Source organism: Lepidothrix coronata, unplaced genomic scaffold, assembly GCF_001604755.1.
Source record: "Lepidothrix coronata isolate B3197 unplaced genomic scaffold, Lepidothrix_coronata-1.0 Scaffold94, whole genome shotgun sequence".
Taxonomy (NCBI): Eukaryota; Metazoa; Chordata; class Aves; order Passeriformes; family Pipridae; genus Lepidothrix; species Lepidothrix coronata.
This window is the reverse complement of record NW_016690274.1, coordinates 397,374-412,867: the sequence shown is the minus strand read 5'-3', so window position 1 is coordinate 412,867 and position 15,494 is coordinate 397,374. Positions and strand designations below refer to the sequence as shown.

The 15,494-nt window shown below is 37.5% G+C and overlaps 1 protein-coding gene across 1 annotated transcript in view; it reads right to left on the bottom strand.

The window, feature by feature from the left end:
• NOX3 (NADPH oxidase 3) overlaps positions 1–8,717 on the bottom strand; it is a 38,989-nt gene extending 30,272 nt beyond the window's left edge. The window contains exons 1-4 of the mRNA XM_017821969.1: positions 8,673–8,717; positions 7,905–8,000; positions 7,600–7,710; positions 5,749–5,833 (exon numbers count right to left, since the gene is read on the bottom strand). Of these exons, the coding sequence (XP_017677458.1) occupies positions 5,749–5,833; positions 7,600–7,710; positions 7,905–8,000; positions 8,673–8,717 (337 nt within the window). The remainder of the gene's footprint in view (positions 1–5,748; positions 5,834–7,599; positions 7,711–7,904; positions 8,001–8,672) is intronic.
• Positions 8,718–15,494: the final 6,777 nt, after the last annotated feature.

Below are 15,494 nucleotides of genomic sequence, written 5' to 3'. Positions count from 1 at the left end.
TGGTACTGGACTAAGAGAAAGAGGAGAGAAAACTTTCAAAGGATGGAAAGTCCTGACAACGAATCTCTGAGTGGACTTCTACTAAGCAGTTTTATTTTGGCATCCACTTATGATTAATGTAACTTGGGCCTCTTGCCCTCTATACCTGCAGGATGCTCTTTATAACTCTGATGTAATAGTCACCATAGCCTTGGGACCATGTGAGTTTCACACAGTTATGATCCATAGCGGTGGTTTACCAAGGGTTCCCTACAGACTCTCAGCTGGAGGTTTTGGACTATCCTTGCTAATTTAAAATAGCCACATTGACTAGATGTGGAGGTTTGAATCTGTGTTCCTAGTAAAACACACTCTCTCCCTTCCACCTCCCGAACAACAGATTTTTTTTTTTAAGTGATAGTGCAAACTGTGAAGCACTCACATGAAATGATGGCATTTCTGTCATTTAAAAGGCTATAAAACATTGCACTTTCCTCAAAGTGCAGGGTTGTACATGATTTGTATGAATTCTAGTCATGTCAGCAATGACAGGAAATCTAGTGCTATTTAGTATATGCTGGGTGTTGAGAGTAAAATGAGGTGGTAGCTTCCTCCAGAGAGACAGAGGTTCACATTTCCTAACAGAGTATTTCTTGTCTTGGACAGAAAAATAATGGGTTAAGTGGATATAGTTTCTCAAGAAAGTCTCAAGCCTAAGGTTTAATGAAGAGTAGTCATGTTGCAGCTTTTCCCTGGAGGAAGAGATCCACTTTCTGCAACCTAACCTAGTAAGATTTTTCTGCAATCCATTAAAGGACACTGGTTTTTCCATCTGTATATTGTTCTGTTTCACTATAAGTGTTTCTGTCAATGGAAACATCATCTTCTTTGGGATTTACTCCAACGTGCCTTCTGGGTGGCTTCTCTCCAGCTTTCATCTGACAGGTAGAGGATATTACAAGTGTAGAAGACTTCCGGAATCAACAGGAGAGTTGTTTTTTTGTTTTTTTTTCTGCAAGTTTTCTGTAGTAGATTTTAATGTATAGCACATAATGATACATTGAAAAATGTTAACATTCAAACTAATGATGTACTGAATATGTTAGTTTACCTGATCTTCCTGTTAGTTTACGTAAGATCTTCCATGGTCTTACGTATTGCCTGGCGTGTTATTAGATTAATACTTCTGATGGTTTTTCATGTGCTGCCAGCAAAAAGGATGCACTCTAAAAATTAATTATAGCTGGATGGTAAGAGTAATGCAAAGATTTAATTCCATTTTCAGTGCGGTTCATTTAATGTACAATGGTTGTAGCAGACTAAAAAGTCTGGCACTGAACACATTGCCATTAACTAAAATATTTTACATCCCTAAAGTGCATTTTCTGAAGATTTGCAGTGTATAGAATTTACTAAGCAATTCCAAAATTAATATGCAGATTTCTGAAATCTGAGCTTACAACAGTTGGGGTTTTTTTTTCCCTGCACCACTTAGATAAGTTAACCATGAGGGCAAAGTTTAAGCTACTACATCTCAGGATTTTCAGTTCAATTTTTCCCTCATTCTGCATGACCAAATATAACATATGAAATAAATCATCCAACCTTTCAAACAAAATCCTTTTTTATAGTGTTCATGAAGACTGAAGGATTTTGAGTGTTGTTTATAACAACATCTGGAACCTCTGAAGCACTTAACATACATTAATTTGTATTTGACCCTGAGGTGTTCTATCTAGTCCATCTCTGAGATCAAATAAAAGATTTTATTGGAAGGAGAGGGAGCAATAGGATTGCTATTACAGCATGGTGTTTACTGTAGATATTCTTAAATACAAAGAGATGTAATTAAATTATCTTGAAAGTCTGGTCAATTTAGCTACTCTTATTCAGCCAATTGTGCCTTCAGTGAAGCATGCATGACTCTCATTGAACTAAACAGAAATTGAATGTGTTTATCTGAGGAAAGATTTCACTCTTTCTTTTTCTGCATGCCTGTACAGGATAATAATCAAATTGAAGCTTGCTGCTAGAAGTTAAAGGTTTTGGTTAACCAGCCTATCATGATAAAGTAAAAGGGTCAAATCTCAGCCTTTCTGCCCACACTGAAGAGAACAGCTTTGCAAGCAGATAACCCAGACACGGGGAATTCTGCCCCCGATCAAGCTTGAGTTCTTTCTGCCACCCACTGCCTCATGCCATTTCTGGTTACACAAAACCCTTAATTCAACTACATGTTGTCTTTGTGGACTAAAAAAAGCACACGCTGTGTAAAAATTACAGTAGTGACCACACACATGCTTGCATTGGATTTTTTTTTTTTAAGAATGGTTATAAACATCAAAGAAGAACATGACTTGGATCATTTTTTTATCTTAGCTGGAAGTTTATAATCTTTAATTTAATATAGTTTCCTTCCTAGTGCTTGCACTAAGTCTGGATTTAAACAATCTGACTGGAAAAAAAAGGAAGTTTAATGGAAGTTTGATTTTCTGTAATTTCTGGAAGTACAACATTGAGATATCAGCTAAACCTCTTTGGAAGATAAGCATCTAGTTCCCTGAAAACTTAGTTGCTTACACAAAAATTTGACTCAGATCACCAAAGCTCTTCTCATAATCTACCAAAAAGTGGTTGAAAATTGAAAGGTTTTCTAGTATTTTTAGCTATAGATTTTTCAGTGCTTGTCAGAAGCCAAACACACCTGGCATCACTGTACTTCTATCTGCATTTTGCACGTTTTTAAAGAAAATCACACTGCTGGAATTGCTGTTCTTCCCCTATTTTTCCTTAATTGCTTAAACTTTATTAATATCATAATTCAAAGATTGTTGGAGCAAAATATCTATATAACCTTTCTGCAAACATCAATACAATGCAAGAATCAGTTTATTCTTCAAGATGTCCACAACATGTCAAAGCAAAAAAAAAATATCCCCCATAACTACCCACTTCAGAAAATGTATGAATGTACTTTCTTAAGAGGGTAAAAACAGTAAGAGGGAGGAGTTGTACAAAACCTTATTTGCTATCCTTTGTAGGTATCTTTAAGTTTCAGACCACTGCTTCTCAACTGTAAAGTTGCTTTTGCATTAGAAAGCAGAGAATTATTTGCACTGATCAAACTGAGAGTGCATGAAACTCTGATTTTATTCTAGTAAGGTTACGACTTTATAAGGAAGATTTATTAGTGTCTGAATAACTCCCAGACAGCTCTTATCACAGACAGGCATGCAGAACGCAGAAAGCCAAAGTAAGCAGAATTCCCTTTACTGAATTTTCAATGATGTCCTTGATTATAGATAGCATTGTTTACTCTCTCTCTTTCCTCCAGCTTCCCTGTTCCACTATTCTCTAATTATATCCCTTTATGACCTGACCAATTAAAGGCTGCTCTTGAGTTTGTATTGGACGTGATGAAAAATTAAAGGTGCAGATGTACTTTTTCCAGGGCCACACACACCTCAGCTGAGCTGGCTGCCTGTTAGAAACCAGACAATACTAATGTTGCACTGACTATTTTTAGCATGCCATTAAATAAATATGCTGGAATAACACCACCTGGCAAGCCGAGATGAATACATGTTACTTAAATAATAAAGGAGTCTACGATTTTATATTGGGAGGCTAAACTTACTGATCTGATCTTCAAATTGGTTTAACTTCTTGCTGCCATATTTAGGCTATTGATCATAGAGGGGAGAACATTCATTTAACTAAGAATTACTAAATTGCAATAGACTAATAGGAGTTGACTATGTTTTTGTGTAATAAAAGGCAGTATAGGTAGAACTTGGATAAATAATGTGTCAGTTGAGTGGAAAATGGCATCTATTTACACATCATTTTAACAGTGTTAGATTTTATTAAAAGGGATTCAGTTTACTTGTGGGTACCTCTTTACTCTGAAACATTGCTTTTCTGTCGCAATGTGTGCTGTAGACTTTTTTTTAAAGGAATTTTAAATTTAATTTCAGGCAATTGAGTTTCTGGCTGTTCTTTACCCAAGTCTGGCTATACAGCGATGTAATGTTTTCCTAAATATGATAGGTTTTTCTCCCTTGACTGTTAGGGAAGCACGAATTCATAAGTTGTCATGCTTTGTTCATTAGACCTCCCCGTACTGTGTTTTCTTCCTGAAATATCTTATCAACTATTTGTCCATTTTATATTTTAGAAAAAAAACAACAAAACCAACCCAAATAACAATGCAACAATGAACACTCATTTTCTCCCTAGAGAGTGATAGAATAGAATGATAATGCTTTCTGTCATTTCACATCAGCTCCTCTGTCTTTTTCCTTGGAATTACTGAAGCCATAAAGTAATCACTTTTCTGATAGACTTGCACTTCCCAAACTGTCCACCCTTAATGCACTAGGAAACATTTTAATATGAATGTAAAAGCCAAAAACATGAAAGGTTTGACTGTGCAATTTTACTTTCTTTTTGGAGCCTGACCTATTATACACCAAGTAGAAGCTGGTTAATTTACATTTCAGGGTTGGTTTATTAATTAAAGAAGCAATGTTGCATTCTGTAGGAATCTGTTTTATGCTGAAACTGAGTTCTAATAAATGAATGGACATGACAGATAAGTAAATCATCATAGTACACGACAAGATGAATGTTTGCATCCCCTAGCCTTCTCCTCTGAATTCTTTACCATGACATGCAAAAGACAAACTTTAGCTATTGATTCCTATTGGCAATCCTGACTTCATATTCTTGTCTCACTGCATGAGGACATTAACAGCCTATACATGCAAAAGCAGCTCCCTCATGCAGGCTGAAAAAAATATTGAGACCAAGATCCACCCTGACAGCCTGGGGGTAGAACTGTTACCCTGCAATGTCTTATGCTTGCAAATAGCCCTGATTAATTCCTCTGTCTCCTTCACATTTTCTAAGAGAACCATCTGCCTCAAATACCTCTCCATCTCTAATGCACTCATGTCCTTCTTCATATTTGCTTTTGTACATTCTTCTCTGCACATCCCTCTTCCTCATGCTGTCTCCTGTTCCCCTTCTAAATCTTCTAAATCTCCCCTTCTAGTCTTCTAAACTCCTACAAGCTTCAATCTTCTCCAGGTGCTTTAACTACTTGGAGAGCAGGAAGGTGCTATTCTTCTTCCCAGTCAGGTAAACAAACATCTATAGCTCTGTAAGTCACTAGGATCAGGAGAAGAGATACATTTTGATCTTAAGATCCTGTTTTTCCCTCAAGGGGGCTATTAGTTCCCTGTGCCCATCACCTACTTAAAATAAATATGTAGGAATTCATTGGTTTTTTGAGACAGATACCTCTCTCAAATTCAGATTAAATTTATTATCTAGTTGAAAAATTATTGAAGAGGTATTGATGGAAAGATGTGTGGTGTGACTCGTAAGCATCACTTCCTCAGGAAATCAGACAGTAATGCTGTGTTATCTCCCAAAACATCTACACTCAGGGATTTAATGAGAGTTATTTACACTAAATGTTAAGAGCACATAAATTGGTCAGATTAATTACGTGGCAACTGATAGTTACTATCCAGGTTGAAAGTTTACTGCCTTAATAGTCAAACTTTTTTCAAGCACAAAAGGTTGCAAATGGTTAATCAGATGGGACTCCTACACATATTTAAAACTGCAGTCAACAAATGATTGCACTAAAATATCATGTCTCAGAGCTGATGGGGATTACAGCATTAGGCAGAATCACTGTGAAATTCAGAACAGTTTGAAGGCAAATAAGAAAAAAAAATAAAACCAAAAAAAGCTTACTTGCATTTACAGCTATTCCATAGGCAACCATCTTGTGAAATGTGATGTTTTTGTCAAGCTGTCTCCTCAGTGCTCCTCCACAGCACTTGGTGAAAAAGCAGAACTTGTTTTATATCATTCTTTTAGTGTTTAGAACTCACAGTTTGGAGAGGGGAACAGAAGAGTTCAGTACATTTAAGAATGGAATGTTGAAGGGATTCAGCGAAAGTTTTGGGCTAGTTTTGGGTCTCAGGTAACTGTTTCCAGCATAGTGACACTCCTGGATTTCTGAAGCTATTCACCCTATGTTGGTGGCTCAAAAAAAGGTTTGACAAAGCTCTGCTACATTTAGCTGTGATTTGTGAGTGGTTTATCTGGGCTAGTGATTAACTGATTTGCTGTAAAAAACACCAGGCTTGCTTTGCAAGCTCAGGTTTAGCTGAACGATCACAGCTGAGCTGCTGGCAAAGAGCTTGCAATGAAAACATTTTCTCTGCTTTCATGAAATGCACACCCCTGGGGGGTGAGGCTGTCTAGACCTCAGGTGGCTGCACGCTGATCCACTATTGGAAGTGCTCAACAGTGGTGTGCTCGCGACCAGCTGGGTGCTTCTGCAGTCAGCCTGGGGCCGGGTGCTGGCTTCAGGAGCCAAAACTAACATGCTCTGCTGGAACCAAGACAGCCTGGACAGAATTCAGTTTCTGAATGGTGGTGTGGGTGTCTGGATTGCTGATATGACCTGGCATGGTGCCATGCCAAAGATCCTGGCATTTATCCACGTTGCTTCCCAGCTAATACGACTTCCAAAAATCTGGAGCACCGCAGGGTGCAATACACAGCACCTCCTTGGAGAGTCACTGGATCTAGCACACTGCTGACCATACTAGAGCCAGTCAAGTCGCTCTGTACCATGCTCCACAAGAACAGAATATTGTCCAGAAGAGAAAAATATTATCTGTGAGAAGAGTTCCAGTTCTCTGAGTTCTTATTCAGCATCTAAGTGGGCATGTATATATTCTGTGTTAATTCACAAACTGATGCAAAAGGCCAAGACAACTGGTTTTTTGTTAAATGCTGAACTCCTGGACTCAATTATGTAACAGTGTTGATTCCCAGCCTAAAGACTGCTTGACAGCTAAGTCCAATCAAGGAAAAAAAAAAGGCAGAACTGAAATAAGAACCAGCTTACAATAAAATAACTGAATGCTACCATTTCTAAATTCTTGTTGTTCTTGGAGTCATGAAGTGATCAGTGATTTTTTTTACCCAAACATGTGGCATTGGAATTGCTCTGACTATAATAATTCAATGCAAGTTTAAGCTATAGTTAGTAGAACTAAAGCCTCAAGTACTTCCTATGTGTGATTCCAAGGTTAATGTAAATGCCTCTGAGCAGATGACCACTCTGTTACAAAAACATGTTTACCACAAATGAAGACCTGACTGGTGGTTACTCAGACAGAAGGGTTTAAACATATGCCTTAAAGCACTTTTATCTATCTGTACATTTTCTTTCTCTAGTTTTCACTTTGCAGCTACACAGAATACACATGATGGATATGTATTTTCTCTATTTGGCCAAGTTGCATTATTATGTCCCTTTTTTGTAGCTTCTCACTTTTCTCTTCATGACACCATGCTATGCAGCAGCTGCCAAAATCAGTGTAGCATTTAGAGTACTGTGTTAAACAAGCCATTTGTTTCTCTTCAGTCATGAATACTGACAATTTAAATGGTAATAACTAGGCAATAGCGTACAGACTTCTCTATAAAAAATTAAAATTCCTTGGAAAATGTTTGATATGGATAATTCTGCTGAACTACAGAAATAAAAAGAGAGGATAATATGGCTATTTGAGAAATGGTACTTACAATGCTTGCTCCTCTTAAGAATGAAATAAGGTTTCTACAGACTGGTAACAGGATTAGCATGCAGTTAAAATTAAGGCACGTTGCAGAAGCTCTTGCCCAAGCCAGGGTTGACTGTACATACAACAGTGTAAAGAAATTAAATTACAAGCTTGATATAGGAAGTGCAAAAGAAATATATTAATATAATACTCTTATGTGGGAAAATTACTGTTGAAGCATCAAAAGTTTTATGAAGGATGTATGTAAAATCAGACTATGAATACAGTCTTCCTGTGGAGCCCTTTAACAATCAAACTCAAACTTACTCCCAACATAATCCGTGTATAAATGTAAGCATTGTCATCTTCATACCAGTGGAAGGTATCAATAAACAAATAGAAATTCAGTGCCAGCCACACCAACTACAAAGCAGAAAGACTACAGGTTAGTGACACTTACAGTATTTTTTAATGCATTTAAAACTGATCATGGTTATAGTTTTAAGAGTATCTGAGAGATGTTTCAAAATCAGTGTGCAGTGCAGTTCTTGATCACAGATGACAGAAATCAAAAATGCCTACTCAAATGAGACTGTCTTTTAGCAAATGCAGGATTACAGTCGTATCCTCATCCCTAGTAGAGGATATAAATGACATTTCCTGTGTCATGGTAAACTTGCTCTTAAACACAGGGCTTAACCTCGTCTCTAAAAAGCCAATAAAAGCTAAAATTAAAGAATCACAAAAATAGAGGGAGTTAGGAGCTGAGGAAATTCCTTTCTCTGCTCCCCATGCTCAATTCATCAAAGCCTCTGCTGAAAAATAATTCATAATATAATTTCAATTAGAATTGCAACCCCCTCCTCCCTTTATCTGAGGACTAAAGTAAATGGACTTAAAAATAATTAAAAATAAAACAGTGAGCCTTTAAATTGTTTTTTAAGACCAGTTATAAAAAGACTGCTGAATATTTTATAGCAAGTTTTACATTAAACTTGGGAACATTACTGTAAGCAAACCATAAAATGTCTTTTAAACAAGCTTAAAATATTTATATATATCCAATTAGATTTTTTTAGTGCTAAAAATACTCACTAATAACAGCACTGAAAGTTTTTCATTCAAGATCCAGCATCCCATTCTGAGTACCTCTCCCTGTGCTAGCAGCAGCTGACTCTTGCCTTCCAGCGTCCTGAATTCTCTGTCACTTCCTTAGGCTTTGCTACTAACTCCTTTTGTCTTTAGTTTTTAATAAGCACCTAGTGGGAGCAGGAGCTCTCTCTAGGAATTTTCTAATTAAAGACTGCCTGAGAAGAACAGATCACCCAAATGTCTCATGACCTCTGTAAAAAAAATGCTGGTTGTTGTCCAGTCCTTTCTCTCTGCAGAGTTATTTCTCAGTAAATGAGAGATGCTGTCATTAAATTGTCCTCTTGTACTAATATGTATTTGGGTGGGGTTTTTTTTACTTTATTTTTGTTGTTTGAAGAGAGTTCAGCATTTCTTCATGATTCGTTTTTTTATTCAGTAGCAAATGGCAGCATCCCTATGTGTGTATAAGATGGGAGCATGTCGTGGTGAGGGCACTGCATTTACCCTTGGCTCCTCTTGCCAGAAGCTCTGCATATTCTTCTGCCTGTGGTAATCTCATTCTTTCTCTTGTAAAACCTTTTCCTTAAGGCTTTCCTGACTTGCCTGTGAAGGAGACCTTTCTATGACAAAATTACTTAAAATTTCTTAAGGTTGAAATGCTGTCAAGCTCAGCTACTTTTTAACCAGTGCTAATGGCTGTTAATATAAGTTAGCAGAACCATGAGAATGTGGTTATGAATACTCTAAATACAAGTGTTTACAAAGGATTTACTTTGAGCTTTATTTTTCCTGGATGGTAAAGTTAAGTATTATTTATTAACAAACTTTATGACAAGCCATGTGCAGTAATTGGCCATTATGTAACTTGATATAGGCACTCGCATAACCACTCTCTTTATAGTAGCTTTGATAATGTAGGAGCTAACAAGACAGTGAACCTTGCTGTATTTTTCAGAGGTCAAAAGATAAGGAAATAAGGGAGAAGGGAGGAAGAATGTGCAGATGGTGAAGAGAAATACTAGTAAGGTCAGATGCCAATTTTAACTACTTAGAAAAAAGGAGGGAGAGAAAACCCACTATCTGGATTAGCTGCACTTCAAAGGGAAATGCAGCACCGCGATGTTCTGCTTTGAAGTTCAGCCGATCCAGACAGCAATTTTCTAAACTGAGTTAAAACTGGCATCTGAAATAGATTTTTTTTTTTTTCAGAGTACAGCAGATTCACATGCTAGTTTAGGCTCCAAAATTTGTCTGGATCAGCAGCTGTACTTCAAAGCAGCACATCTCAGTACAGCATTTGACTTTGAAGTGCATGTGGTCCAGATGCCAGTCCTCTTAAAGGAGCCAATGAATCAACTACACTTTAATTTTTGTCTGTTGAAACAGCTATGTTGTTTCTCATATATAACAGTAATGTGTGTGGTCTCCAGTATGGTATCTATCAATAAAAACATAAAGCTAACTGAAAAGCTCTTTATTCCTTCATTTTGTACAAAGGAACTGGTCATCATAATTTTATTATACTGATTTGCAGTGATCTCGGACAATTTCTAGCACAAACTATTCAGAAAAGACTTAGGAAAGGACATTTTATTGATTTAAGTTATAATGGTATTCCGTTTTGCTATTGTGTTATCATGAGCTGCAACTGTCCTAAAAAGGATATAGAATAAGGACAAAAAGGGATTCACTCTGGCGACAGGGAAACAAGCAGTGCTGGGCATGCTGAGTTCCCATGCAAGAAACAGGCAACTATCATTAGCTTAAAAGGTCAGTTTTTGCATGGAAAGAGGTTTATGAGGTGCTGAATTCTTCCATGTAAGTATCTCAGCATTAATGTCAATGTTTGTATCAATTACTGCTACAGACCTCAATCACAGTTAGTTCTATTCTATTTGACAGCAACCTCTATCTGAGGTTGTTAGTAATTGTTTCAAAGTACTTTCAACAGTGCTTACCCTTTGCAAGACAAATTAATTATTAGCCTGAGACTGCATACATATACCTATATATATTTCATTTTGCTAGGCTATCTTAATTTTACTATTAGATATGCATGCCTTGTTTCTCAAAGGCCAAATCATTTTGGTTGACTCTGAACACTGCCCTAGCCCTTTCATAGTTTTCCTGTGTGCTTGACTTTATGTCTGTTAGTAACCTGAATTAACTTAAAAAGCTTCACTATGATATTTACAGTGGTGGATATAGGTAAAAAAGTGATCCTGAGGATCAGACTGCTTTAGTTTTGCAGACCAACGAAATCCATTTAATTGCTGACTATATCAGAGGGTATGCTTTGTGTTAGGTTGTACAAAATGGTGATGCTGCTGTGTTATCTAATTTTAATATTATTTGCACATAAAGTTTTAGCATTATTTGCACAAAAATATTTAAGAAGTGGGAGTCAGATTTGTCTCTGTTGGATGAAGAATGAAGAAGCCATGCAATATACTGGATAAACCCTTCAACTTCTGTGGAGAGAGAAACTGCTGAAGTTGATTTGTTGTTGTTGTTTTGGGTTTTTTTGACTGGTTTTGTTTTGTTTATGGGGGTTTTTTGTGTATGTGTGTGGGGGGTTGGTTTTTTTCTGTGGTATTTTTTTGTTTGGTTGGTTTTGTTTTGTTTGTTTCCCTCGAAAGACACCGTAAAGGAACAGAGGTCAAGGTTCAGCTTTCATTGTTCTTCAGTGCTCTGATTCTAGCTTTGCAAAAGAACACTGAATTTCTGTAAACAAGTGGCTGAGTGACTAGTAGAAAAAAGCAGCTATAGAATTTTTAGAGATTTTCTTATAGTGGGATTTTATTTTTTTAAAATTTAACTACCTCATTAATGTTAATGGATCTTTTTTCTTTTATGAACTGTACTCACATTATGGATGGGGGGACTGTTTTGCGGTTTGAGAACATTCATAAAATCCCTAAAGCTCTGAAAAACTAATGTAATATGAGTCTTGTCGGTGCCAAAGATTCAAAAATAATCAGATTATTCTAAAATTTATGAATCTAAAAAATAGAGAGTGTGCAGTTTGGGGCAGAGTACTGAGTGTTGAGACTACAGGGGCATCTGGCTTCCTATTTACAGCTTTTTTCAGTAACAATGTGTTTATTTTTTAATAAAATATTAAAAAATTTTTCCCTGGAAGTGGGCTTGAACAACAACAAAAAATGCAGTTATCAAAACACTTGCGATGCAGCTGGCAGAACTAGCAAGGGTATAGCAAGTATTGACTACATCTACAAACCCAATCACTGGTTACAAGGCACAAAATTGAGAGAAAAACTTCTGCCTCTATCCAGAAGAGCAAAATAAAATTTCAGAACCCCTTTAAAAAGAAGAAAAGACTTTTGGCTGTAGATCTAGCTCCTCTTGAACTCCATAAGCCAGTGCAATAAAAAGACAGTGCAATAAAAGAGTTTCTTTCCCTCTCTTAGCAGACCTGATACTGATATTAAGGATACCTCAACTGGTGGGCAGTGCCAGGATCTGGGATTGCAGCGCACACCAGTGATGGCTGCATGAATTAAGAGCAGGAGTCAATAGAATGGCAAAATGCAAAGGGTCTGGGATTAAAATAAAAAATCCTGTTGGGGGCTAAAAGGGAATTTTCCACTGACCAATGTGGGAACAACTGTTGTTTCTGCCTGAAACGGGGCTCAGAACCCCATTTGCAGAGGGCAACCCCAACTCTGACTCTTTCCTGAAGCCAGCAGAAAGGTTTATCAGTGAGACACCTAAGAGCTCTGGCTTGGGAAATAATCAGTTCCCAGCCAAACAATATAAATATCTGAATCCAAATCTTTTCTCTCTCAAGGAACTCTTTTATTGCCATGCTCACGCTATAATCAAAATATATTCAGGAGCAATTTCAGATGTTCAAAAGATATTTGTTTCAGTAAGTGCCAAAATCTCCCAGCTTTTGACTGTGCATCTCCAGAAATAGTGTCATACCTTCCTAATTATATGTGCAAAATGCTGCTTTTCTCATAAAAGCTGTTTTCCAGATTAATAAAATGGAACAACCTTTCAAAACAGCTGAAATCTTGTACTAATAGACGTGTCCACAGGTTACCCAGAAGAATCATCCTTTCAGCTATTTTGTGGGTAGCAAGCTGTGGGAAACATCTAGTTTAAAGATGAGTGGAGAAAAGGGAAGAACAAGGAGCAGAAGGAAAAGGGGATGACAGCATCCATGATTCACCTTCCCAGAGCCAGGACATCACCAACACAATGAGAAAGCATTGAGAGAGACACCATATGGGTATAAAAGGGTTGTTCCATATCAGCACACAACCAATTCCTCTATACTACCACACATAATCCTCTCCATGCTCTCCAGGGCTGGCCAGATCGGGGATGAGACCTGGTGACAAGGGACAGGGTGAAGCTGAGGTACTCAATCCCTTTTTCACCTCAGTTTTTACTGGTGAGACTGAGATTCAGTTATTCCAGGACCCTGGGGCAAGCAGGAAAGTCCGGAGCATGGAAAATGTACTTTTGATGGAGTAGGATCAGGTTAGGGAACATTTAAACCAATGAGCATACAAAAATCCGTGGAACCTGATGGGACACACTCCAGAGTGCTGACCTGGCTGGTGTCACTGTGTGAACACTCTTAATCATCTTTGAAAGGTCATGGCCACTGGGGGAGCCTCCCGAGGGCTGGAAGAGAGCAAGTGTCACTCCTGTCTTCAAGAAGTGCAGGAAGGAGGATCTGGGGAACATGAACTGGTCAGCCTCAGCTCAATCCCTAGGAAAGTGAAGGACCAAATCTACCTGGAAACCCTTTCCAGACACCTGAAGGACAAGGTGATTGGGAGCAGTCTTTACAATGAGCTGGGCTACTCCATACATGGAAGAAGTACTTGCTGGAATGAGTCCAGTCAGGACCATTTTAAGGGACTGGAGCATCTTTCATGAGGGGACAAGCTGATGGACTGTTCAGCTTGGAGAAGAGCAGACTCAGGGGGATCATGATAATATGTATAAATACCTGATGGGAGGGTCCAAAGAAGATGGAGACAGACTTTTCTCAGTAGTGCCCAGTGACAGGATCAGAGGCAATGGGCACAAACTAAAACACAGGTGGTTCTGTCTGAACATCAGGAAACTCTTACTATGATAGTAACTGGCACACGTTGCCCAAAGAGGGTATTACTCTCCAAGAGTATTACTCTTGGAGATATTCAAAAGCCATCTGGAAATAGCCCCAAACAGCCTGGTGTAGGGGACCCCACTCTGAGCTCTGAGAAGGGAGGTTAGACAGGGAGATTTCCAGTGGTCCTTTCCAATGTCAGACATTTTGGATGTCTGCAATTTCCCTTTAGTTTACCAGAACAAAGTGAATGGAGCATTCTGAAGGTTTTTTTACCCAAGACTATGAGCATACTTAATTTAACTAAATTAATTTGTCTTTTCTTAAAATTTTCATGAAGAAGTTATTAGATTAGATTTTATTTCTGTTCTAATTCAGAACATTGTGATCCCATTAGCAGTCCATTTTTATGAGGTTGATATGTTTTGGAGTGCTAGATTGAATATTTCCAGTGGAATATTTTGTAGAAATTTTGGTTGATGCAGTCTGAAATTCTTTCTCTGCATACACTGAAAACAGTAAGAAGGACACTTAGGTATTTGGGAGACTTCATATATCCTTAAAATGAGTTGCAATGGCACTAATAAAGACTTCAATTTAATTAATATAAGGACTTGTATATAGGTATGTTTTTATGACTGTGTGCCACAAATAATTTTTCCAAAAAACACATCACCATGCAAATTCCTTATTTGCATAGCAGTAAAATCACCAGAGTTGATAAAACTGTATGTTATCTGAACAGTTTTCAGTGAATGATTTCTCCTCATTTAGAGTTTATATTCCTTCCCAAATTCATTCTGAGATTATTATTAAACCCTATTTCATATTAAATTAAAAATGAAATACAGTTTGCCCAGCATAGGAGCATTAAAAGGTCACTCCTATGGTACTCCTTGGTGTCAGTAATCACATGCACATGCAGGAGAGTAGCAGTACGTACAGCCTTTCCAGATGGCTATTCACAACTGCACACAAGAACAGAGGTCAAGAGCTAAGAGTTCACTTACTTGAAAGCATTTTTCTAGGATGTTCGAATTGGAAATTGTACTTTAAAGTAATTACAGGCCATCATTTTTAACACTGCAGTATAGCAATATATAAAAGCATAAGCTGTAAGTGTCCTGGATTCATTTCTCTGCCACTAAAATGTTATTTGCTTCTATTACCTGAAATTCAAATAAGCCAGTGGCACTGTCTGTGAAGTATCTCTCTGTTGTGAGAAGAAGCCATGAAGAGGCATAGGCGGGAGTGGAGAATAAAGATTGAATACACCAAGAAAGAACTGGAGAAACAGTGAATAAAGACAAAATGGGAGGATGACAGATATTTAAAAAGTATTTCCATAGTCTAAGCAAGAGTACTCTTGTGAGCAAAGGTTTCCAATTGATGCATGATTCTACCTATTTCTCCTTTCAACATTTTCTCCCCATTTCTTTCTCCTCTCTCCTAAATGTATTCAAAAAGCACTGTAAGTTTTGGCAACTAAAAATAATTAGTCCTATGCCAGACTTCTGCAGTGTCTCATGGCAATAGTACACATAGGTAAGAAGTCTTTTTCTTACAATTTGTGACACATTTGATTTAACTCTCTATGGACAAAGCAATGAAGTTCTAGGACATAAATCCCATCACAAAATACCAAGTGGTTGTACATGTTTAACACATCTCATGATTTGGTCCTCACAGTTAAATTTTGAGTGATTGCTTCTAAGACGACCCTGATTTCATTC